The sequence below is a fragment of the Denticeps clupeoides genome, chromosome 1 (genome assembly GCF_900700375.1).
Source record: "Denticeps clupeoides chromosome 1, fDenClu1.1, whole genome shotgun sequence".
In the NCBI taxonomy this organism is placed as follows: domain Eukaryota; kingdom Metazoa; phylum Chordata; class Actinopteri; order Clupeiformes; family Denticipitidae; genus Denticeps; species Denticeps clupeoides.
In genome coordinates this window covers 10,646,191-10,671,126 of record NC_041707.1, presented here as the reverse complement: position 1 = coordinate 10,671,126, position 24,936 = coordinate 10,646,191, and the positions used below count along the sequence as shown (strand labels likewise).

Genomic DNA, 24,936 nt, shown 5'->3' with positions numbered 1-24,936 from the left:
ATCCAACCCCTAGCTGCTTTTGATCTAAAAGAGTTTGATTGAATAAAGTTTCAGTTTCAAGTTTATTGTCATAATATTACACTGTAACATGTAAAAAATACTTTAAAATGTATTAAAACCTGTTTCCTCAATAATATTATTAATAGTAATAAAAACCGAACAACTGGAAATGCCCAGCAAAAATAAATAAATAAAAAAGATGACTTTTTCCGTGCTGTTCATTCACACAGGCACCGCCCTGCATTCTAAGCTTAATACATTTCCTATGTCGAGGACTAGAAAGTTTACATAAAAAGGAATCCGCTCGTAAGCAAAACCCCACGAATCCATGAGTCAGAAGCACATCAAACCGCCTTCAAACATTCCACCAGAGCCGAGGGCAACTTCCTTCCTCGGGGCGGCTTATCTCCGGACGGGGTAGAAAAGCCGAGCCTGTCCGGCCGGGGGCGACCAGCGAGCCCCGCTATGGCGCCCGCACGCTTCCTCGCTCCGCTCGCCGCGCTGCTCGCTTCGTGCCGGGGACAGGAGGCGCCCTGCGCGGTCCCCGTCCCGGCCAACTTCCACGCGGCCCGGGACCGGTGCGAAGAGATCGGCGGGCGCCTGCTGGAGATCCGCTCCGGAGCCGTGGCCGCGGAGGTCGGCCGCCTGCTGTCCGTCACGGAGGGACATTTCTGGATCGGGCTGCGGCTGCCGGACAGGGACTGCGCCGGCGCCACGGCGCCTTTGCGGGGCTACGTGTGGACGTCTGGCGACCAGGGGACCAACTTCACCCGCTGGAAGAGCCGGGACACGGTGTGCGGCTCCCACTGCGTGTCGGTCTCCCGCGACGGGACGTGGGCCGAGAGGCAGTGCCACGAACACCTCGACGGCTTCTTGTGCCAGGGGGTCGAGGCACACGTGTGCGACAGCGCCGCGACCCCGGACAAAAAGTACAGCCGGCTGTTCGTGGACCCCCACGGCTGCCTGCTCGGCCCTTGCGAGCACTACTGCCGCGTGGAGCGGGCCGGCTACCGGTGCTACTGCAGAAACGGCTACGCCATCAGCGCCCAGGACGAGCGGGACTGTCGGCTGGACTGCAGGGACGCCGAGTGTCCCGCGCTGCGCGCCGCCGGCAGCGTGGAGTGCGGCGACGGCTACGTGCGCGACGGCCACGAGTCGTGCGTGGACTACAACGAGTGCGACGCGGGCGCGTGCGAGCACCGCTGCTTCAACACGTTCGGCCGCTACGAGTGCGCCTGCCGCGACGGCTTCCGGCCGCGCGGCGAACGGTGCGAACCGGAGGCGCCGGTGCCGCCGCCGCGCGCGCCCGACACGCCGCCGCTGCGCGCGCCCGACACGCCGCCGGCCAACTCCACCGCGGTCCGGGCGCGCGCCGCCGCGGCGTCGCCGGGCGCGATCGCGGGCGCGACGGCGCTCGTCCTCCTGGCCGCTCTGGCGGTGGCGCTCGGCGCTCGCCGCTGCGCGCGGGCGTCGTCGTCCTACGACCTGCAGCTCGTGGGCGACGAGGAGGAGGAGGAGGAGGGGGAGGGCAAGATTCGGATTTTCACGATAAGCTAGACGTTCTCCGGAGCTTCGGACCAACCGCAGGGTGAAGCTCGGAGACTTGGAGCGGTTATACGTCCCTCCACGCCAAAGACTTTGTTCGTGGCGCAAACGACGCTGGAAGCTGGAAATGTTTGTTAATGATGGAATATCTGCATATACGTAGAGAGGAACAATCGGTTCCAGTGGAATGCTCTCTTCATAAGCAAAAACTTTATTTCGTCATTACAAAACCCACTCTCAGTTATTTCATTAGAGCAAAAAAAAACGTATAAAACTGGCCACAATTCACACTAGTACAGTATATGGTGCAGATATGGGTCCATTGTTGCCAATATGTTTAGGGTATAGGGTGAAGTCACATTTTCCTATAAAATGACCCTGCACATAAACTCTGCTTATTTAAATTCATTTACCAGTAGATGACCACACCTCTGAACAGTTAAATCAAGAATATGAAAAGAAAATTGTTATTTAGCCTATACTAGCCCACATGAAATCATCACCGCCCACAATACACACTCAGAAGCACGTCACATCAGCTTGTCACTGAGGCAGAAGTAGACACTTCACCTTAGTAGTAAATATATTGGCCATTCTTGCCCTTTCCATGACAGTCTCCCATCTGTCACAACAGATGAAACACTTCAAGGTGATGTGGTACCACCACACTGTGACATCCCCATCTTTACTGGGACAGATGTGACGTCGCTCTACATGTAAACACCTTCATGGGTATTGGTATCATGGGTATCTCTGGGTATCTCTAACGTGCTCCTTTTCTCATGTTACCCTCTCTCTGTATGTGTGTAAACGTGAACACAAACATATGTTTTATATATTTTGTTAAAAAAATTAAAAAGTTTTATTTATTCATTTTAGATTTTTGCGTACCAGAACTTCTATATATGACCCCCCTCTTGAGCACAGTGTCTGTTCATCTTCTTTAACACAAATCCTATGGAGCTGCATGCAGGTTTTAGCTTTCGCCTGGCAACTCCTGCCCCGTCAGCTGTACAATGCTGCCATCTTTTGGGTAAAATAAAATAAAATAAAAACACAGCGTGCACAGACGTTGCTGGTTGAATCACGATAAAGGTGGCGCCCACGTGTACCCACGCAAATGGAAAGAAGAGAATGTCGAGGAGTCGTGCTTTCATTCCCAGCACCCCAAGTCACTCGAAATCAAGAATTTTCTCTGTCGGATCTCCAGTAATCTATGGTCATTAGAATAAAATGGAGGTTGCAAATTTCCCACTTATGGAAACTAAAAAAAGATTTTACAAAAGTAGAAGAGTCCATATTATTTTTATGTGGACCAGATTGTGGTCTTTAGTCAATGGTATACATCATTTGGCTCAAATCGTTAAAAAATCATCCGGATTTCAAACGGGTTTGATTAGAATTACGAATCTTTTCTCTGATCAGTAGAAAGACCGTCCTGTCGTGTTTTCAACTCAGGCCTGGTTCAGTGATAGACGTAGACGTGTTGTGTGATGCTGGTTCTCTGCGTAACAGCTCACACTACATGGTGGGCCAATTTTATGGATACACCTTAATAAAATGGGAATGGTTGGTGATATTATCGTCCTGTTTGTGGCACATTAGTATATGTGAGGGGGCAAACTCTTCAAGATGGGTGGTGACCATAGTGGCCATTTTGAAGTCGGCCATTGGATCCAACTTTTGTTTTTTCAATAGGAAGAGGGTCATGTGACACATCAAATGTATTGGTAATTTCACAAGAAAAACAATGGTCTGGTTTTAACGTAACTTTATTCTTTCATGAGTTATTTACAAGTTAATGTGTTCAATGTCACCAACCATTTATTAAGGTATATCCATATAAATGGCCCACCCTGCATATTAAAAGGCCAATGATTCGTTCAGATGAAGAAAAAAAAGAATCACTCGGTCCGAATCTGTTCCGTTCGTTCGGCGAAGTGATCGGTTCGCAGAGAGCCGATGCTCGGCTGCAGCAGCGCAGCGGAGCCCGTTGGTTCGACCTTCAGTGCGTCTGACGCTGAATTGCCGCGGCGGGAGAATATTGTTCTGTATTTACAATCCCGAGATCGCAGTGCGTTGTAGCAAAAAAAAAAAAAAAAAGGGGGGGGGGGGGGGGGGGGGGGGTTTCGAACAAATAGCAAAATCCGCAGGGCAGTAGCTCGACGGGAGATTCTCGCGTTAGCTTTAATGCTCTGCCATGGTCCCGTTCCAAGTTGCCGACTGCATCTTCCTTGCGTTTAACGTCAGAGAGTTCGGATGAGTTAAAAAAAGGAAAAGTCCCCGGTGGACGATGTGTCGTCACGTCAGTGGAATTCTCCTGGCGCTGGCCGCTCTTCTGTCCTTCCACGAAGGCTTCGCTGCTTCGGACCTGACCGCAGGTAAGGACCACCGGCATCTCGGTCCGCATGACATGCACGACATGTTCCAAAGTTACAGTGTCCGAACTTATTTGGATCGCGGGACGGCCGATACTGTCCCCCACGACAGCACAAGTGTAATATTTTAGTGCACGTACATCCTCAGATGTACTGAGGCTTGCCCGAACAACATATAATGTATATGTCATTTACATTTCTTTCAGGAGAAAAGTGGAATGAAAAGTATTTTTTTCCCCCAACATTACTTAAGATGGTTATAAAATTACAACAGAGCAGCTTCTAAAGCAGCAAGGCGTGTTCAGAATGAAGACAGTAAAGCTGTCTGGGGACATTTTGTCAAACCAATCATTCAAATGCTGGGATGCGAGGAACTAAAATGAGTTTTGTAATACACGAAGCACCGTGTAACAGTGGTGAGACAGAAATACAATTTCATGAAGTCTGTAAAAATGGCGACAATGTTCATGGAGCTGTCATAAACTTTCCCGATGCTTCACCACATGACTGCAGTAAAATCTTGTCTTTAGACTTTCAGCCACATGCTAACAGATACGAAACTACTCACGTCTCCGAATGCACGATAAAAGGAATAATATTCAGAGGTATGTTCAGAATAAAGAAACTAAAACGAAGTGGTTCAGTGGCTGCTGCATTTATTCTCCAGTCGGACAGTCTTGTGAAGACCCTGGTTTCCCTGAACATGGAAATCGGACTCCAGTTCTTGGGATCTTCTTTGAAAAGGCAGTGGCCAGGTTCTTCTGCATGGAAGGGTTCCGGCTTCAGGGGTCCGCGCTGATTGTATGCACCAGATTCCAAAATGGATCAATGGGATGGAGACCAAGCCTTAAACCATTGTGCCTACAAGAAGGTAAGTGTTGAAAGTTGCTGTGACGAGGCAAGAACGGGCACTGAATATGTATGCACTACATATGCAAGAAACATATTTAGTAATTTTGTAGAAGGAGAAAGTGAAGGATATTTGATGAATCAGAGTCGCCTCTTTTTACCTTCATGACTGCTTTGGTCACTGTTGGCACCATCATAAGCTGCAGATGCTCATTAAAATGACTGAATGATTAGAACATGTTCAGTAGAAACCTCCGAGACTGTTGGAAAACCGCCCCTAACATAAGGTGGTACAGAGAAGCCAAGAGCGTGAAAATGCCGCCTTCACAGCCAAAGCTCCCTGCTTTGGAAAGACTAAAAAGTTCCACCTTGCTATTTTTTTTTTTTGTTTAATATATAACACACAGATCCACTGTGTTATTTTATTCTATAATGTAGAAAATGCAACACCCATAAATGAGTAGGGGTGTCATTTAACATTAACAAAGCGGACCCTTGCTGTAGTTTGTCAGGCCGATGTGTGGAGATGTAATTTTGCAACTCCAAGAAGACACTCAACGGGGCTTGTCAATTCCCCATCCATTTCGTCTGCTGTTTGTGACTGTGTCCTCTGCTTTTAACATCACCCTGGTGAGCAGTGGGCAGCCATGACAGTCGCCCGGGGAGAAGTGTGTGGGGACGGTACTTTGCTCAGTGTCACCTCAGTGGCACCTTCTGATAACGGGTCAGTTTCTTTACCCACGAGGCCACCACTGCCCCAGCTAGATCTGATCTGCATATGCTGGACACTTGGCGGCATGTGTGTTTACATACTGTGTTTCATCACAGTAAAAGCGTAATACTATATTTTGAGGCTATATGAGCAGATGGAACGCATCAGGTACTGACAAGGTTTTTCTCTGCATAAAGTCGTACAGTGATGATAGGTTGAGTGTTGACTGTAAAACATTATTTCTCAACAGATTGTCTACCTCCTTACATTGAAGATGCCAGCGTTGTAAATAAGACCTACAAGCCTGGAGATAATCTTGTCATTAGCTGTCATGAGGGCTTTCAAATTCGGTATCCAGACGTGGAAACCATGGTTTCAGTCTGTCAGGATGACGGAACCTGGGACAATCAACCTATTTGTCAAGGTACGGAAAGTCTGCTGGAGACGTGACTGATACTGAAGAGTGAATGACCGTCAACATTTCCAGATTCGTAAATAGGAATGGTCTGTCTGTTCCATAGGCTGCTTGCGTCCTTTGATGCCCCCTCACAGCTACATGAACTTGTCGGAAACAGAGTTCTCTGTCCCAGTGGGGACAGTGGTCTTCTTTCAGTGTTTTCCGGGTTACAACCTAGAAGGGGCAGAGTTTCTGGAATGCATGTATGACCTTATTTGGTCAACTGTACCACCACAGTGCCTTGAGGTGGAAGGTAAGTTGTTTATAGGTTTTAGGTTATTCATAGGTTTAGGTTATTAATTTTATTAACTTTTAATTTTTGTTATTAATTTTATTAATTTCACAGAAATTAGTTTTTGTTTTGTCTGTTGCTTTGGACAAAAGCATCTTCCATAATTAACTTGATGACCTTTTTAAAATTGAGTCCACATATAAGTTTGTCTTGCACATTGGAATTTTATATTTATATGACCAATTGTATATTTTGTAGTCCTTTGGATGAAAACAGAAATATAATCTTGTTATAATTTCAAGTTTTTATTTGCCAAAGGAAAAACAATGTCCGTTTGTCTATTTGAGCCTCGGGTATTGAACTGATAATCCTTGCTATTTTTTTGTCTTTTTGTCAGTGTGTCCTTTACCGCCGGCATTGGAACACGGGGATTATATCTGCCATCCAGAACTTTGTGGTCGGTACACACATGGGACTGTAGTAGAGTTCTACTGTGACTCTGGCTATTCCCTAGCTAATGATTACCAGTACATCACATGTCAGTACGGTCAATGGTTCCCTCACGTGCACTTCTACTGCGTCAAAACAGGTACATTGAAAAAGGCACATTTACCAGCCAGTGGCTCAGGTATATAACAGGACTCCAGTTACAGCAATACACTAGTAATTTTTTATACATATATATATTTGGATGTGTTTTTATACAGACACATCCTGGCCAGGCATCCCTGACTCTTTACTGACAACATGGAAAGTGGTGGCATCCACAGCGGTTGGTGGGCTTCTGGCCTTGTTCATAGTCATCATGGTAAAGGTGTTCCAGTTCAAATGCACAACTCACTGGAGTCTGAGGTACAGAGAAGCCCGTTCATTTCTCCAAGGTGGTTCTGGTTCTAAGAAATGGTCAGGTGAATCTTTGTGTTTGCTTCTGTCCTATTTCTACAGCAGTCAACGGCGGGACCCTAGAGACCATAACATCCTGGTGGTGGATGGTGTTCCTGTGCACCTTCCCACCTATGAAGAAGCAGTGAATAGCACAGACTTCAATCCTCCAAGCGTGCCAACCCCCACTGGCATGGGGAACACATGGAATGGGGAAGAGCAGAGCCCCCCTGCGTATCCAGGATACAGCATAGCCCAGGCCGGTGCGCCGCTGGACACCAGTGAATGTGAAACCACTGAGAGTTTGTCCGTCACGTCCGAAGGTGTACAGAGCATGCAGCCCTCATTGTCTGATGCGGACAGGGCCAACATCATCACATCCATCGAGGAAACAGCTTCCACTAGTCCAAGCATTGACATTGCTGATGGTAAGATCCTGAACCCGACTTATGTTCATTCACGTTCATTCACATGATGACCATTTTATTGTTGTGTGTTTCTGTATATAGTTCCATGTAGAATTCTCACTTTCTACATTATAATTCTTTCCAGCAATTCCCCTTGTGGAAGATGGACCTGAACATTACTGATGACATGATCAAATCATCTCAAATTATTTGCACAGACTGCTGCTCTTATGACATTGTTCATCAGATAATTTAATCACCCTCTATATTGATTCTAAAATCATTTTTAATGATAAAATCCAAAAATCAAATAGAAAGTTTAGGAAACCTTTATCCAATCCATCTCAAACTGCATTTTAATGTTTAAAATAATTACACGTTTAGCATCTGAGGAAAACTGAATTGTCACCATTGAACATGCCTGATCTGTTTACAAATTAAATGAATACCAATTGTTCAGTAGTGAAGTACCTCTTTTGCTGTACTTTAAAGACAAAAAAAGTCCTCAAAAAATAAACACATACTGTTGCTCCTCCCCTTTGGAACCCCATTACCATGGTGGTCCATATCTTCACTAAACCACTTGCATTCTGAATCATTTTGGCGTGCTTTAATGCTGACAATACTGAGCACGTGTTTTATGTACATTTCATGTAAAATAGTCAAAATCACAGCTGATGCAGGCATTGCAATATTAACTCATTCACTTTCCATGACTACAGGACACACACACACTTAAATCACAAACAGACAGTACAGCGTCACCAGCCCAGAGAATCCAGAGGAAAACAGCACCAACACAGGGAGAATATACAAACCCCACACACACAAGTAGGGATTGAAACTCACAACCTTGATGTTTCATAACATCTATGTGTTGCGAAAGGTAAAAGGGATTGTTGACAACCTGCGACCATTGTACTAAGCATTTCATTTGATTTCATTCAGTTTTATTTTACAGGATGCAAATTAAGTCAGTCTGTTTCCAGCCATGTATCAAGATGATGTCATGGAGGGGTGTGGAGAAAAGAAAGATTATATGAAATATTTAAAAGGCATATGTAGCAGATATAAATAATAAAATATTTTCACTGGCATATGTAGGCAGTATAAATAATGTAACATAGATTTATCTGGTTGCAGAGCACATTGCAGACCTTTTCAGTCCCAAATAAAAATCCCACTGGAGCAAGTATCAGCTAGCAGTGAATTGGAATATGACAATAATTGACAACAAATACAAGGAGTGAATGAGACACCTAATTGCTGATTCATAATGTAGGTCAAAGTGAATTTATAACCGTTTCATGAGCATTACCGAAACACAAAAAATGAGCAAGTATTCGTTTAAACGATGTATTTAGAAAAATATGCAACACACTGACATTACAAATGTGAATGCAGGTTATCACAAAAATGTCAAATGACTGACCATGTTAGAAGCAATTAAAATGCAACTACTCAAATTTATCCATCATTTACATAGTAATGAAAGCCATCAGGACACAACAGAACCCTCAGAATGCAGCCCTTCACCATTAAACATGGTAGTAAAACATGAAGACACTGTGCAGAAATGAAGAAATAAAAGAACAATGACTGTTTATTTTATGCTGAGAATAAATACAGGCTACACACACATGGTTCTACAGACACTGAGCGATCATAAAAATATTCTTACACTTATGATACAAAAGAAAATCATGTCTTTTTTTTACAAAAAATTACTGAAACTCCGCCTCATAAAGAAGTTGATGGAATTTCAGTTTCACAGCACACTTCTTCTCATGGGGTAACTTCTTAAGATGGGGGAGAAGGCTCAAGAGGAACATCTCATCCTCGTTTCCTTCCTGTATACTGAGGTCCCATCGTTTCTGCCCTGACCACAGCATGCTGCTAACTGGAAAATTCGGGGGCATCTCAGCATCTTTCATCTTACTGGTGATGGCACCCATGTCATTGTTCATGTCCTTATCGTGTTCCCTGTCGTCCTCGGTCTCCCCGGCTGAAAAGTTGGAGATGGGGGACCTGGACTGTATGAACGGAGTCAGGAAATCCATCTGATCTGTGTACTTCCACCTCCTGGTGCTGCCGCCTGTGGCCTGGCGCCGCTGCTCCTTGATGAACATGTCTCTCAGGCTCTTCCATTTCCTCCGGCAGTCCTCCTCTTTAATAAAAGAAGGAAAAATGTTAAAGAACTTAAAGTTCCCCCGTTTCATTGCATATGAAAAAATGTGACCAGAATAATATCACGGTTCATATGGCATCACTTATAACCTCGTTTAATTAACAGTCATAGTTAACTATTTGTACCCTTAAGGTATGAACATTTTGGTGTCATTTATCAATCAATATTCAATATTACTGTAACCATTGATCAGTAAAATGATTTGATCATTATAATCATGAAAGCAAACATTCACATTTCACTGTTTTTAATAAAATCTGACAAACCTCATGAAAATATCAACAGACTCTAGTTAAACTCGATAAAATCTTTTTTATATTATACATATAATCAGTATTTAAACTAGTTATAGTTTTTTTTTTACACCTTCCCAACATTAACTCTGAAAGGAAGAGGAAGAGACTATCCTGCACGAGACTCGTTTTAGCGGGGCTGTGGTGGCCTGGCGGGTAAGGAAGCGGACTAAGAAAGGTGCCACTGAGGTCCCCCGGAGCAAGGTACTGTCCCCACACACTGCTCTCCGGGCGCCTTTCACGGCTGCCCACTGCTCCCCAGGAGGATGGGTTACATGCAGAGACGATGGGGCAGTGGTGGCCTGGCGGGTAAGGAAGCTGACCCGTTACCAAACGGTTGCGGGTTCAAATCCTAAACCGCCATGGTGCCACGAGGACCGCCAGTTAGCAGTGAGTTCTGTATTCGACAGACATTCACAGACCTTTGCTGGATCTCTCATTAAACAAAAACCTAGAAATCTCCACTTTCTCAAAGTCTGTGAATCTAAGCACACACATGTTGGCTTTTCAATTGCTGCAGCTGATAAATTGTGACAATGCAAAATAATTCAGCCACTCATTTCAAAATAAAAGTTCCTAACAGAGAGACGGAATGATTTATGGCCTAACAGTTAAGGAAGTGGCCGCGTAATCAGAAGGTTGCCGGTTCGATCCGCCAAGGTGCCACTGAGGTGCTGCTAAGCAAAGCTCCCTGGGCACCTGTCATGGCTGCCCACTGCTCACCAAGGGTGATAGTTAAAAGCAGAGGACACATTTCATTGAGTCACTGTGTGCTGTGCTGCAGTTTCACAATAACAATCACTTAACTTTCACTAGAGAGATTTAATTTAATTTATCTTAAAATCGTGTCTTTCAGCTGAGGTCAAAATACATGTGTAAATCCATGTACATCCTGCACTTTCACAGTTGTGAAAGTCGTAGACAATACATTAGGGTTAAGTTTGAGGTTGAGTTTCGGGTTTCGCATGTTCACAATTTATCAGCTGCAGCAATTGAAAAACCAGATCATGACTTGTTGAGATTTCTAGGTTTCTAGTAAGAGAAAATCCCACGAACTTCTATGAATGTCTGTCGGATGCAGAACTCACTGCTAACTTTTGCTGAGGTCCACCGAGGTCTCCTTGAGCAAGGCACCACATTTCACTGTGTGCACCGGCCACTGTGCTGTGCTGTGGCGTGACTTTCCAAACTGTGAAATGCACAAGTAAATATTAACAAGTGCACGCGGCAATCATTTCGTCCAGATGTTCAAGAGAGCCGCAACAAGGACTGAACACATCCAAACAAGGCCAGGCTCTGCAAACCAACGAACGATCTCCTAAAAGCAAAAGTCCACAGATGGACTGGAACTCCCTATACATACACGGTCTCGTGAAAATAAGGACATTCTACAACGAACGGTTCAAGTGATTCACCATCCGGCCAATGTTTGACATTTTTGTTTGTTAGATAAAGGGTGCAATGATTTGCACCACATCGTATGCGTCGGGGTGGTTGCGTTACCTTGGTTACCTGCTTCCGATCTGAGAAACTCACCCACTCGAACGTAAGGTGCTCACTAAACGTTAGACCCGCGACCGACTCCCGTCGTCGCATCCAGCCTGTGTCCTATTTCACCGAAAGGAAAGAACGCGCCACGGATATCAGGAGCCCACCTGGGAGCTGCGTCTGCAGACTGACAGCGCGCCACGCCTCAGCCTTCTTGCTAAAGTCCTTGTAGGAGCTTAAAGCGGTGTTGTACAGTTCCGGATACGCGGACACGGCGTAAATGAGCCTCTCCTCCATTGCAACAACAACTCGCTATATCATGGAAGTGGCAGCAGCGCCGAGCGCCAAAGGTAAACGCTGATGATGCGCTCCTTCTTCTGCTGCTGCTGCTGCTGCTGCTTTCTTGACCTCATGTGCATCAGCGCCACGTAGCGGACTGGAATGCGGTGCGCTGAAATTCCATTAGACGTTATAACACACCACACACACACTTATCTACAGTACAGGCCAAAAGTTTGGACACACCTTCTCATTCAATGTGTTTTCTTTATTTTCATGACCATTTACGTTGGTAGATTCTCACTGAAGGCATCAAAACTAGGAATGAACACATGTGGACTTATGTACTTAACAAATAGTGGAGGCCTGGCCTCCACAGTCACTGTACCTGAACCCAAAAGAGATGGTTTGTGGTGAGCTGGACCGCAGAGTGAAGGCAAAGGGGCCAACAAGTGCTAAACACCTCTGAGAACTCCTTCAAGACTGTTGGAAAACCATTTCAGGTGACGACCTCTTGACATCTAGTGTGCAAAGCAGCAATCAGAGCAAAGGGCGGCTATTTTGAAGAAACTAGAATATAAAACATGTTTTCAGTTTCACCTTTTTTTTGTTAAGTACATAACTCCACATGTGTTCATTCTTAGTTTTGATGCCTTCAAGGAGAATGTACCAATGTAAATAGTCATGAAAATAAAGAAAACACATTGATCAGCTGATCGGCATTTGTACAAAATCGGGGAAAGGGGATTCTTAAAATTAGTTTTATTAGTAGTATTTTTATAGTGAAAAAAATGTTCCAAAAAGGTACACCCTTACACCCCTTTGATCTTTTCTATTCTATCATGCTCATATGTCAAAACGCAAACTGTAAATGATCACGCATCATTTTTGTGAAACTATGACGCGCGCACCCCGCCGCGTAAATGGGCCCGACGGGTGCGCGCCCTTCAGTGCAGAGATGGGCCGGGACCGCGCCGAGCGCGTCCTCCTTGCGCTCCTCCACGCCGCTCTGCTGCGATGCGCGTCCTCCCATCCACAGTGCTTGGACTTCCAGCCCCCTTTCAGGCCACCGCACCACCTGGAATTCTGCAGCCTTTACGACGCCTTCGGCTGCTGCGACCAAAGGGCCGACAACCGGATCGCAGAGAGGTACTGGGACATCGTGGACCTGCTGGACTCGGACGCGTACGAACCTTGTGGTGATCTGCTGAAAGACATTTTGTGCCAGGTAGCCATTTCTTCTCTTGCGATGTGTATCATATGGATATATGATACCAGTCAAAAGTTTGGACGCACCTACTTATGTATGGGTCTTGCAGTCTTTTTTACATTATAGAAAACACACACCTGACACGCACATAAAAAAGCAAGCTAGGCAAAAAAATAATAATAATAAGTACATCGAATCTCTCACTCTCTAGGACACCTAAAGATAAACATTGGAGATGGTTTTCCAACAGTCCTGAAGGCTTATGCTGGACTTATCAAATTAATAAGCATCCCATGAAGTGGCTTTTTTTAAGACAATAGTGAACAAAGCAGTAATAAAGGTAAAAATGAAGTGACTCTAAAAAAGCAGATTAATCAAGCAAAATGTGTTTTTTGCATTGGATTGTTCAAAATGGCCCCGTCTTAGTTTCCATAACTGCCACAGAGAAGGCGTATTTAAACTTTTGTCCAGCGGTCTACAGTACAGGCCAAAAGTTTGGACACACTTTCTCATTCAATGTATGGCTGTTTGAGCTCTCAACAGCCACAACACTTCATAGAACTCTAATACATTCCAGCACTTTAACTTTCAATCACTCTGGACTCAATCCCCCGAGTTTTTTTGCACAAACTATTTACTCTTTTTTTACTCTTGCATAATTTTTTCACTTTTTCTCTTTATACCTTGCCATTACACATATTTTATGTTTTATTTTAAAGACATAAAATTGTAATATTTGGTTATGTTTGCAATATTTGCATATTGGTAATAATTGTATAGTTGCAATATTTGCAATACTGTGGTCTGTAGCAGTCGCCTAAGCATTTCACTGCATATCATACCGTGTATGACTATGTATGTGACAAATAAAATTTGAATTTGAATTTGAAGCAGTAATCAGAGCAAAGGGTGGATTTTTTAAACTAGAATATAAACTAGAATATAAAACATGTTTTCCATTATTCCATCTTTTTTTGTTAAGTACATAACTCCTACAATGTAAATGGTCATGAAAATAAAGAAATCACATTGAATGAGAAGGTGTCTCCAAACTTTTGGCCTGTACTGTATATGCAAAGCAGAGACGAGGCATGTTGTGATGTGTTATTTTCACACCGTGCTTTGAAGGAATGCTCTCCATATGCAGCTCATCTGTACGATGCCGAGGATCCCTACACGCCAGTGAGACACCTCCCAGGACTCTGCTTTGTCTACTGCTCAGAGTTCCACAGCAAGTGCCATTCTGTCGTCAAATACCTGACCGACAACAAGATCCTCAGAGAGTCCTGCGTCAGCGACCGCTCAAGGTTCTGCAACCTGATCGATCTTCCCGATAAAGACTACTGCTATCCAGACGTTCTCCACAATACAAACCTGTACAGCAACTTGGGCAAAGTGGCCGAAGACCCTGTGGGCTGTCTCCAGCTCTGCCTGAAAGAGGTGGCCAACGGGCTGAGGAACCCAGTGCTCATGGTCCATAGTGGGGACAACACCCATCGCATGTTTGTAGCTGAGCAGCTGGGCTTTGTGTGGGTTTTCCTAAAGGATGGGAGCCGAGTAGAGCGGCCTTTCCTGGATGTGAGTGGCAAGGTGTTGTCCACCCCATGGATGGGTGATGAGAGGGGCTTCCTGGGCCTGGCTTTCCATCCACGCTTCAGGAAGAACGGTCGCTTCTTCATCTACTATTCAGTCCTGGTGCACAATCAGGCGGAGAAGATCCGCATCAGTGAGATGAGCGTCTCCTCTCACGACATGAACAGGGCCAATCAAAACTCCGAGAGGTGTGGCCGATCAATACTTTCAACAGGGTTTCAGCGGATGCTTAAAAAGTCGGATTCTTAAAAAAATTAAGGCCTTAAACATCATTAAAAATGACCAGTAATCCTTAAATCCAGAGTTAAAGGTCTTAAAATACTACAGACCCAATACATTTATTTACTGGTAACCTTAAAATAATTAGGCGTTTTTGGGTTTGGAACTCACGGGCGGTCATGTTCTCTTTATGTTAAAAAAATTCTTATTATATTGAATCAGGAATAGTGAGGAGGGAAAAGTACATAATCTTTTTTCTAAATCAAATGAGACAAACCTTCAATCTGCCAGTAATCCAGCAGTCTCGGCATTCAAACATACATGGACCTAAGAGACGATATATTATATAATTCTCTCAAAGTTTACCAGCTGACTAAAATGAGACCAGCTTCTCAGTCGCACTCCAGTCTGTTAACCGTCCCTGCCACGTCCTGGACTGGAGTCGGGGAACGCGGGGTAGCAATAGAAACGAATGTCAATCATTTAAACCAGGTCAGCAAGCACAAACCTCTGCTCTGTAGTACCTATGCTCTCCGTATGTTTTGCTGCTTGTAAATTTGTTTTGGTGATTGGTTAAAGGTTTTCGCATGTTGTAAATAAATGTATTAAATGTTTTTTGATGAAATGTTCATTTGATTTGCAAATCTCAGCCACCGTCGTTAGCTGATGGTGACCACATGTACAATAAATATAGTATTTATTATTGTAGGGGGGGCTTATTACTTTTCACAGGGTTTGATCGCGAAAGCCACACCACAGTTCAATTTCCGTTTTCGCTCGCCGTTCAAAGTCACACCCACCCCGTACAACAGCGCAGCTTTCTTAAAGCACCCTGCTCATCTTACAAGTCATATGTGTGAATACAAATTTGTATCAGCACATAAAACCCTAAAGTATCCCATTTTATCCAGCAGTTCCTATCTTCCTTAAAATGTACCTGGATTTGAAAAAGTTCTTTATTTATATCAAGGTGCAGTTTTGGAAAAATAACATTTGAAGTGATGTATAGATTTAGTAATTATTAATTCTCTTTTTTTCAATGATAGGCAAGCAAGTGCCTAAAATTAGGAAAATTAATACATCAAATAATAATATATTACTTAAGATTAAAATACAATTAGGACAGAATTTGATGAAAGTGGTCTTAAAAAAGGTCTTTAAAAGTTTTAAATTTGACTTCCTTAAACCTGCAGAAACCCTGTTTCAAACGCTGATCCTTATTATTATTTATTATTTGAAGAGAAGGAAAATTGTATTCAATATATATTTTTGTCCAGGGTTCTTCTTGAAATAGAGGAGCCAGCCGCGAACCACAATGGAGGCCAGCTGCTATTCGGCCTGGATGGATACCTTTACATCTTCACTGGAGACGGTGGTAAAGCAGGAGATCCATTTGGAGAACATGGAAACTCACAGAACAAGTGAGCGCTCTGCAGGATCAAGCTGACTTTGCTTTGCAGGGTAGTAGCAATTAGTGCAACACTAGTGAATACAGTCACTGTCTGGTTATAGTGGCACCTGCCACTGGGTGGACAGTAGGGTTGACAACTTTCTCAGCCCCAAAAGTGGGACACTTTCACACAGAGCAGCTCCCACTCCCCCTGAACCAACCTGAATTTTACTTGGTATTGGATTGAAAAGGAAAGTGGTATAGCACATCCGTAGTGGAAACTACTCCTGTACAGATTCAACTGCAGTGTAAAGATTGCGTTCGGCAAGGCAACTGAAGCATTGCCTTATTCGATATGTATTTTGTTTGTTATCAGTTTAGCACTTGTTGGCCCCTTTGCCTTCACTCTGTGGTCCAGTTCACCCCAAACCATCTCGATTGGGTTCAGGTCCGGTGACTGTGGAGGACAGGTCTCCACTTTTTGTTAAGTATATAACTCCACATGTGTTCATTCATAGTTTTGATGCCTTCAGTGAGAATCTACCAATGTAAATGGTCATGAAAATAAAGAAAACACATATTACTTAAGAAACACAGACAATATGGTATGGTTGGCAACCTTAGTGCACACGTTAGGCAGGACAGAAACTGTCAGTGCCAGAAGTAGGAAAATAAGGATGCGAAAGGATCAAACTGTATGTGATACGGACTAGAATTTGCTGTTAGTTTGTGTTCCCAGTTTACCAACCAGTTAGTACCCAATTGCTCAGATGCATTTGGACAAATATTTGTAGTTATTGAAATACCTCCAGAAAATGGCATTAATATCTGTTCCTAGGAGTGCATTACTGGGGAAAGTGCTCCGCATTGATGTGGACGGCAGCAGCAAAGATGGGAAGCCGTACAAAATTCCTTCAGACAATCCTTTCATCCACGACAAGGACGCACGTCAAGAGGTTTACGCATACGGTGTGAGGAACACGTGGCGTTGTTCAGTGGATCGAGGTGACCCCGACAGCCAATATGGACAGGGGAGAATATTCTGTGGTGATGTGGGCCAGAATCGGTTTGAGGAAATAGATGTAATTGTGAAAGGAGGCAACTATGGATGGAGGGCGAAAGAGGGGTTTGAGTGCTTTGACATGGCACTGTGTCAAAACTCTGCATTTGGTGAGTCTCTGAAACTCAGCACAGTAGTGCTACAATAATATGATAGGGTCACGGTGAAAATGGATTTTGTACAAATGTAACCGACCTTTTGCTCTCCGCAGATGATGTTCTTCCCATATTCACTTATGGCCATCACATTGGAAAGTCAGTTACGGGAGGTTATGTCTATAGAGGATGTGAAGCCCCCAACCTCAGTGGCTTGTATATCTTTGGGGACTTTATGAGTGGGTATGTCATTTGATTGTGCCACACATACTGGTTAGTGCTGACTTGTATCTATCTTGTATCTTTTATCTACCTGTAAGGTGCTGAAACCGGCTCCTTGCTGATTTTGAGCCAATGTTGCCTTAATAGCGACACAATTCTTCCTCAAATACATTCAAATAATAAGGATAGTAATGGGTTCCTGCTCTATGTGCTGACTATCACCCAGGCAACTGATGGCTTTAGAAGAAGATAAGAAGACAGGGACCTGGAAAGAGAGGAATATTTGTATGGGAGACGCAAACACCTGCTCATTCCCAGGACTCATCAATCACCACCACAGGTTCATCATTTCTTTTGGAGAGGACGAAGCAGGCACTGTGCAATTCTATTACATTATCTCACAAGAGTATATAATCCTTTGCTTTTGATGGTTTAAAGTTTATCTATGTTTATAATGCTTGCAGGAGAACTGTACTTTCTAGCTACGTCACATCCAAGTTCAGAGTCACCCTTTGGTACAGTATTCAAATTTATGGACCCCTCCAGGTACTGTAATGCATGTGGGACAGTGTGTATCATCTTAAAAGTGTAAATATTTAGCAAAAACTTAACACATATCTGATGTTAACTGTTACTCCCTAACAGATCAATAGTTTATTATATTACCCTATACGTATTTGAATATTAACAAATGCTTTATAAGACAATATACCACTGAGTCTGTGATTAGTATGTCAGTTCTATTGGGCTGTCATCTTCAATTGGACCGTTCACTTTAAAAGGACCACATGGTTCACATAGTTTCCTTCACTTTCTTGGAATCTTCCTTGACCATTCAGCCAACTGGGCTTTATTCCAACTTCTCTTTCAGAAGTGGACACTACAGTAAAGCACATCAGTGGGATTTTATTAACACTGATGATGCAATGGCATCATTCAGCATCTTCCTGTCATTTTTAATTATTTTATATGAACAAAATCCTTTCAGATGAAACGGCCTATTGCCAAATTATCATAAAATCGATCAATGCGTATTCCACTAGTCTTCTGAAAACCACCCCCCTGTATAAATCACTAAACCATACCTCCAGCCACAGCTGTTACTGATTCCCAACATTTTATACACAGTCATAGACGAGTGGAATGGAGGCCTGCCAAAAAGCCAGAGCCACAGTGTACTTTTTCCTTTTTCAGTCGGTCCATGGTGCCCAGAACTGAAACTGTTCTTTCTTACCTTTTTGTTCACTTGACTGATACAGGAGAGCGCCTCCAGGAAAATGCAAATACAAGCCAATTCCTGTTAAGGTTAAAGGGAAAAAAGTACCACTGGTCCCAATAGAACGTAAGTTTAATAAAAAGTCATCAGTATTAATAAACATCATTGTAGACCTCTCATCAATGATGACAGCACTCACGCTATAGCATTTTGTCTGTTCTCTTCATTTTCATGCTTATATCTAGATGTGTACAGATGTCTAGAATTTGTCTACTGTCTACATTTTCAGCAACTGTACTCAATACAAGCGAGCAACCTACAAGACCTCCACTTAGAAAACTAAAAGTAGTTGCCAAGGAACCAACCCCATTATCTCCAAAGGTGAAGGTCAAGAGCCAAACCAGTCCGACCAAGATGCATCCAAAGCACCAAAAGAAGGCCAATCTGATCAAGCAAAAGGTAAACAGCAGCATATTGAAAGCAGATCTGGATCTCCTGGGAATCAACAGAACAACAAATTTCTTAACCGCTATAGAAGCAAACCAAACTGGAACATTACTTCACCAAATACCAGAGAAGTTTACAAAGGCTGAGAAAGAACAAACAAGGGCCATATATCTAAAACGTAGTAAGAAGCCTCTCAAACAAAAAGCTCATTCGAAAAAGATAACCAGTGTAAAAGCTGACAAAAAGCAGAGAAATTAATTAGTATTTTTAAAAATGCCCCTTAACTGAAATCAGTTTCAAGACGAAGTGAAATAAAGTTTCACAAAAACACAGCATTGTGTTATAACATTTACTTTCAGGAAAGCAAGGACTTTATTTGATGTATTCTGAATATTCTCTTCATTTACTTAAATATGCAGTTTGCATGTTGTGTCGTTATGTTAATGGTGAAATTGGTGTACTAAACATTTTGCGGAATAAAATCTATTCATGTGCAATGTTTCAGGTCAGGTGACTTGGGCAAATATGTGTGTGTATCTGCCACGTAGCTAAAGGTTTCCGCAACTACACTGTTTATATGTTTAGACTTTAGTGATAAATAAGTCTGAATTATGGATGGAGTTTTTCAAATATTAATTTCAAATATTGCCTCTGGTTACACTTAGCAAACAAAATGAGTGAAGTGTGATGTAGGAACAGATCATATAATCCCATTTGTGCCGATTTTTTTACAATCACAAACAGCATTCAATTTTTTACTAGATAGAGTACATAGAGTAGATAGATAGAGTATTTCAAATGAAAGGATTTATGCCATTATGTCATGTATGATGATTATTTGAATATTTAACTATGCATGGGTCATCAATAGTACACTTAGATCATAGAGTATATTGATAAGAATTGCATTATATTGTGCATTACACTTGATGCACAATAGTCGTGTATATCATTAAAACATATTAGTGTTGTTGATATTTGACTGAAATTAGTTCAAATAATAGGCAAACAGAGACTGAAACACCAGACACTCCAGATATTACAGACATGTTATTACAGATTATTGCCAGGCACTTATGATCAAGGCACGTCTAAGGTAGCTTCTGCAGGCCGACTCAGTAGCTTATTTTATAGACAGGATCTCCCACTTTAAGGTTCCCCGTCTGCTTCACAGTGTAATACTGACCAAAGAGTGGTGATGAGTTATAAAGTTTCTGTGATGAGTCTTTCATGCGGTAGCTGAAAAGGAAGAGGGGGGGGATAATATAACAATATGATTAAAGTAGCATATGGAAATACATGCTCCAGTGTTCATTTTGAATGAAGATACGCACGAATCTGAAATACTGTACTAACATGCTACTTTTTTAATATGTCGGAAAGCATGAAAAGTGTTTATTATTAGCATGAAATCACTGGATGCTGGCTTGCAATTTTGAGTATTGCATTGTGTTCATCGATTTGAATGAGTATGAGAAGTGTCAAACGAACCCTAACTTTCAGTAGAACAAACAGGTGACCTTAATTCACCATAACGGTCCTGCCATCTGTTAGGATCATATGAATATAAGTTTATTGAAAACATGAAAATCTTGATATTACTTAATTGCCAACAGAGTTTCTATAGTAATATATTCACATATTACTGTAGTTTGCCACCCATCCCAACGTGTGTAGTAAACAGTGTGACCACAGTGTGTCCGTTAGTCCAGTCTGTGTACCTTTTGAGTGTATCCAGTGGCTCCTTCCTGCTGATTACTCCAGTTTCAGGGTCAACCGTAGTGAAAACACATCTGGATTAAATAAATAAGTGTTTTATAAACTTTTTTTTTAAGTTTTCAAAATGTATGTAGTAGACCTACCTGCCACATGGCATGACGTGTTCCATCCTAACATTCCCGATTTGAATGTTATCCCAGGAATCCTTGTTGATACAAGCAGCCCAGAGGGCGGAAAAATTAAATTCACTGAATTTTGAAAATGATTACAAATATAAGTTCATAACACATCCAGTAAATTTGATCACTTATGAACATCTGTACTGCACCTCACTGAATGCTGCACAGTCACTGACAACGATGCTGGGCCGGAACTGAGCCACGGTGACGGGTTTCTCCAGCCTGGTGTTCAGATCTGCCAGCGATGCCTCAGAGAGCAGCATGACAGCTCCGATGTCAGGATAGGCCACCTGCAGTCGTATCATTTGAGAGAGAACTCATACATAAATATGGATAAAAATATATTGATAATGCTACCTTTTCATCCTTGGGGAAGGCCGGCTCCTTTTCCACAGGGTTCCTGGCCTTCATGTGATGCTCGAAATGCACCAGGCGAAGTGTTTTATCAGACTCCAAGTACCGTGTGAGCCACTGAGAGACCTCTTCGCCACAATCTCTGCCTTGGATGTCGGCACCAAAAACCCTACACAGTCAGAGGTCTTTGTTTAGCTGGCTACACTCAGACAGGAGCCATTTTTAGCCTTTACAAAATCTATTACAAAAGAGGAAAGTGAAATAAAAAGTTTAGTCAGAATCCTGTAGCAAATTAACGATCACTTGAAAAAGGGTAAAATTACATTAAATAGTAAATATTTAAATGGCTGACGTTGGAATTGGGACTAATTTTAACTGTAGCCTGTGCAACACTGCTTAATATATATATATATATATATGTTAATCAATAAACAACAAATGCATTCATACCACTGAGGCATTCACAGAATAGGTGTATTTACAATGAGACTAAATTACACACAAGTGGACACTATTATCTAATTAGGTCACTTCTGGAAGCAATTGATTGCACTAGATTTTATTTAGGGGGATCTACATTCTTAAAACTTTTTAAACCATGTGTCATTGTCATTCCACTTCACAATGATGGGATACTTTGTGTTGGTCTATCACATAAAATATCATTAAAAAAAAACAGTTGTAAGGTGTGAATACATTTTCAAGGCACTGTATTTTGTGGGGACATAACAATACAGAGAGACCGAGTAGACATTAACTAGAGTCCAAAATCTGACATCAGTTTAATATTTAACATTCCTTCATCTGGCCAATATTCAGACTGGCACCCATAGCGTAGCTGTCAGCATGCCATCTGCAGTAAGTGGTGGTAGTAGCCTAGTGGGTAACACACTCGCCTATGAACCAGAAGACCCAGGTTCAAACCCCACTTAGTACCATTGTGTCCCTGAGCAAGACACTTAAACTACTAATTGTAAGTCACACTGGATAAAGACGTCTGATAAATGCTGTAAATGTAAATGAAGTAAGTCTGTTGACCGTACAGGCCCAAATCTCTTACCTGCAGTCAAAAATGGAGTTGCTGGGCTGGTGCAGGGGAACCCTCAGCTCCTCCATATTGGGTCCACTGAGGCATATATCTCCTCCCTCAACCGTCATTGATACCAGCACCAAGCGTGGCTCTTGTCGCCCTGTCACCATTTGGCCATTTTCGGTGACGACTAGCCAGTGTCTGCAAAGTCACATCCTCAAATCTTCATCATTGCTGTTGTTTATTATACAGAGTGATCCTAATCCTGACAATTTTACGGTAGACATTACATCGTAAAAATATTCAAGCCACAAAAGCACAAAATACAATAATATACACCATTTCATATGTTTATGTTAACTGAGTATGATTCAACATACATGAGGGTATCCAAAAAACATCCAAAACATTCCACGGCACATATTTGCACGGTCCAACCTTTTTTGCAACACCAATCAGGACCACTTGTCACTTGTCACACTTCCTTGCATATGCATTTATTACTGCATTGATGGCTCACAATACATATTTATCTATATATATTCTTTATATAATTTATGACAAACAAAAAAATATATATTGAACTTGAAGGCCACGTAACGCTGCGAGGGAGACCGGACCGCGACTACCGTTTCGACGTAAGGGGCGTGGATGTCGAGGTACAAGCTTTGCGCTGATTGGTCAGAACGCAGTAACGCCGTGTCATGATTGGCCACAGCTCTGACCAGAAAACGACGAAAGCTTCCACGCTGAAAAGGAAAAAGTTTGGCGTCGCGTTGTCGGGTTACGCACCGATCGCGGAGCTCCCCCTGCCGCAACCCCATGCGCAGACACTCCGCGCGGGCCACGCGGACCCCCTTTCCGGACTTCACGGGGTGAATGATCAGCTGCGACACGACGCCCACTCGGGTCAACTTTCTCCGCGTCCCGAAGTACTTGTACCCGAGACCCAGACCGAGCAGGGCGACGCCCGCGGCGGCGAGGCACCCGGCGGCCTTCCGGTTCTGGTCCAGCAGCTTCAGCGCGGCGTCCTTCAGCTCCATGATTAATCTCGCACTGCGCGAACTTCGACCCCACGGGGCTTATTTTTTAATAACCAGGGCGGCTCAACCAATGAAAAGAGCTGCTGCGTCACTCGTGCTTTTAAAGGCGCCAGGGAAGGAAATTTGGAGACGCCGCGCTGCTCCAAAAAAACGCACATCCGACGGTAATAATAATAAAATAAAAAGAATTATGCCAAAAAACAGCACGAGGATAAAAGCCCAATGGATGTGAATATAAGTACATTTGAGATTTCCAGAAAATGGGTACCATGCGTAACGCGCTGATGCATGGGTGCCATTCGCAACATGTTGTCGTTATTTATTCGTTAAGGCTCGAAAAAAAAAAAAATATTAAAATTGGAAAACTGCGATAATTTCGTTTGCATCTGAGAAAAAAAAACTTATCTGGAGACGAACTGGAGGTCGGTCTCTCCGAACTCTGTAAAGAAATGAATGATCTGCCGCAAGCAAAAGTCTGCAGATGGAGTCTTCTTCTCTGTACACGTAATGCCATGGTTTGGTGAAAATAATTATTATTTTATTTTTTTTGCAATAAACCGTTTAGGTGAACCGATGTTTGGTCATTGTTTGACGTCGGGTTGTCAGGCCACGCCTACCAGCGTGCGTACGCGGTTTCTGTTGGTGGGTTCATGTCGACGTAAATCGATCAAAGGTAAAAGCGCTTTTGTCGGTTTTCCAATAGGTGGCGGAAACGGGCCGATTTAGGGGGTTTTCCTTCATTTCTAATGCTTTTCATTTCTGCTACACTTGATGCTGTACCTTTTTTTTTTTTTGGGGGGGGGGGGGGGGGGGGGGGGGGTGGGGGTTGATTTTATTAAAAAGGGGGCAATTGGGGTTTGGTGAATTGTAAAGATTTTATAAATCTTGACTGATCGTCATTGAATCAGCATCAAAGGAAACACGCATGCACCTAGAAATAAGGGCGCTACCATTCATCCATCCATCCATCCACCCATCCATCCATTTTTCTGTGTGTGGAAGGTTTAATAATTATTGTTGGCGTAGTACAGCAGCGGTCCAAAGTGTGGTCTCGCGGTCCTTAGAGGCAATGAACAGCATCGTTGAAGCAAACATGATCCTTTTTTTTAATCACAAAACAATTCTCAAACTAGTAATCCTTGGTTTTTGAATTAACAGTGTGTGAGTTTCTCTCTGTGTGTGTGTGTGTGTGTGTGTGTGTGTGAGAGAGAGAGAGGCTGCCTGTGATGCTTCTCATGTAGAAGCCAACAGTCAAAGACAACGAGCTGATCTCATATTAGAAAGTGCCGCTTGCAGCCTGCCAGTCCAGCCCTATTTTTATCCTGTGCAGGATTGCTGAACTCCATGGCCGGCGCAGAAAACAGCAGATGCTGCCGCTGCAGGGGAGCAATACGGGCATTTGCTGAAGCGGCGCTCCTTCTGCTGCTGCTTTGTGCAGGTCTAATAGCT

At 43.1% G+C, this 24,936-nt stretch overlaps 4 protein-coding genes across 6 annotated transcripts; 3 read left to right on the top strand and 1 right to left on the bottom strand.

Annotated features, from left to right (window-relative positions):
- The first annotated feature begins 371 nt into the window (after positions 1–371).
- LOC114795405 (thrombomodulin-like) lies at positions 372–1,557 on the top strand. The gene has a single exon (XM_028988632.1). The coding sequence runs from the start codon at positions 466–468 to the stop codon at positions 1,555–1,557; it is 1,092 nt and encodes a 363-aa protein (XP_028844465.1). The 5' UTR covers positions 372–465.
- A 2,134-nt stretch (positions 1,558–3,691) lies between these two features.
- On the top strand, positions 3,692–7,849 carry susd4 (sushi domain containing 4). 3 transcript variants are annotated; one of them, XM_028991919.1, is made up of 9 exons: positions 3,692–3,926; positions 4,591–4,794; positions 5,735–5,908; positions 6,006–6,194; positions 6,571–6,630; positions 6,763–6,801; positions 6,881–7,025; positions 7,119–7,483; positions 7,608–7,849. In XM_028991919.1, the coding sequence occupies exons 1-9, from the start codon at positions 3,839–3,841 to the stop codon at positions 7,643–7,645; spliced, it is 1,302 nt and encodes a 433-aa protein (XP_028847752.1). In that variant the 5' UTR covers positions 3,692–3,838; the 3' UTR covers positions 7,646–7,849. The 3 variants fall into 3 exon arrangements, with proteins under 3 accessions (XP_028847752.1, XP_028847744.1, XP_028847733.1); XM_028991911.1 differs by lacking the exon at positions 6,763–6,801 and having other exon boundaries at positions 6,571–6,762; XM_028991900.1 differs by having other exon boundaries at positions 6,571–6,801.
- Positions 7,850–12,608: 4,759 nt separating this feature from the next.
- Positions 12,609–19,525, top strand: hhipl2 (HHIP-like 2). Its single transcript, XM_028988589.1, has 9 exons — positions 12,609–12,938; positions 14,049–14,701; positions 16,010–16,153; positions 16,961–17,292; positions 17,394–17,520; positions 17,726–17,871; positions 17,964–18,045; positions 18,759–18,841; positions 19,005–19,525. The coding sequence occupies exons 1-9, from the start codon at positions 12,609–12,611 to the stop codon at positions 19,418–19,420; spliced, it is 2,313 nt and encodes a 770-aa protein (XP_028844422.1). The 3' UTR covers positions 19,421–19,525.
- Positions 19,498–24,086, bottom strand: marc1 (mitochondrial amidoxime reducing component 1). The gene is made up of 7 exons (XM_028998326.1): positions 23,237–24,086; positions 22,475–22,645; positions 21,418–21,583; positions 21,210–21,350; positions 21,025–21,086; positions 20,884–20,955; positions 19,498–20,401 (listed from the first exon to the last, which is right to left on the bottom strand). The coding sequence occupies exons 1-7, from the start codon at positions 23,485–23,487 to the stop codon at positions 20,278–20,280; spliced, it is 987 nt and encodes a 328-aa protein (XP_028854159.1). The 5' UTR covers positions 23,488–24,086; the 3' UTR covers positions 19,498–20,277.
- Positions 24,087–24,936: the final 850 nt, after the last annotated feature.

Bases quoted from the DNA above. Each gene is read 5' to 3' on its own strand.
- LOC114795405 (XM_028988632.1), top strand. From the start codon at position 466: ATGGCGCCCGCACGCTTCCTCGCTCCGCTCGCCGCGCTGCTCGCTTCG.
- susd4 (XM_028991900.1), top strand. From the start codon at position 3,839: ATGTGTCGTCACGTCAGTGGAATTCTCCTGGCGCTGGCCGCTCTTCTG. The intron at 5,909-6,005 runs GTACGGAAAGTC...TCTGTTCCATAG, and splicing joins CAATCAACCTATTTGTCAAG to GCTGCTTGCGTCCTTTGATG. The intron at 7,484-7,607 runs GTAAGATCCTGA...AATTCTTTCCAG, and splicing joins AAGCATTGACATTGCTGATG to CAATTCCCCTTGTGGAAGAT.
- hhipl2 (XM_028988589.1), top strand. From the start codon at position 12,609: ATGACGCGCGCACCCCGCCGCGTAAATGGGCCCGACGGGTGCGCGCCC. The intron at 17,872-17,963 runs GCACTGTGCAAT...TAATGCTTGCAG, and splicing joins TTTTGGAGAGGACGAAGCAG to GAGAACTGTACTTTCTAGCT. The intron at 18,046-18,758 runs GTACTGTAATGC...TGACTGATACAG, and splicing joins AAATTTATGGACCCCTCCAG to GAGAGCGCCTCCAGGAAAAT.
- marc1 (XM_028998326.1), bottom strand. From the start codon at position 23,487: ATGGAGCTGAAGGACGCCGCGCTGAAGCTGCTGGACCAGAACCGGAAG. The intron at 20,956-21,024 runs GTAGGTCTACTA...TATTTAATCCAG, and splicing joins CACGTCATGCCATGTGGCAG to ATGTGTTTTCACTACGGTTG. The intron at 20,402-20,883 runs GTACACAGACTG...CTTCCTTTTCAG, and splicing joins CCACTGGATACACTCAAAAG to CTACCGCATGAAAGACTCAT.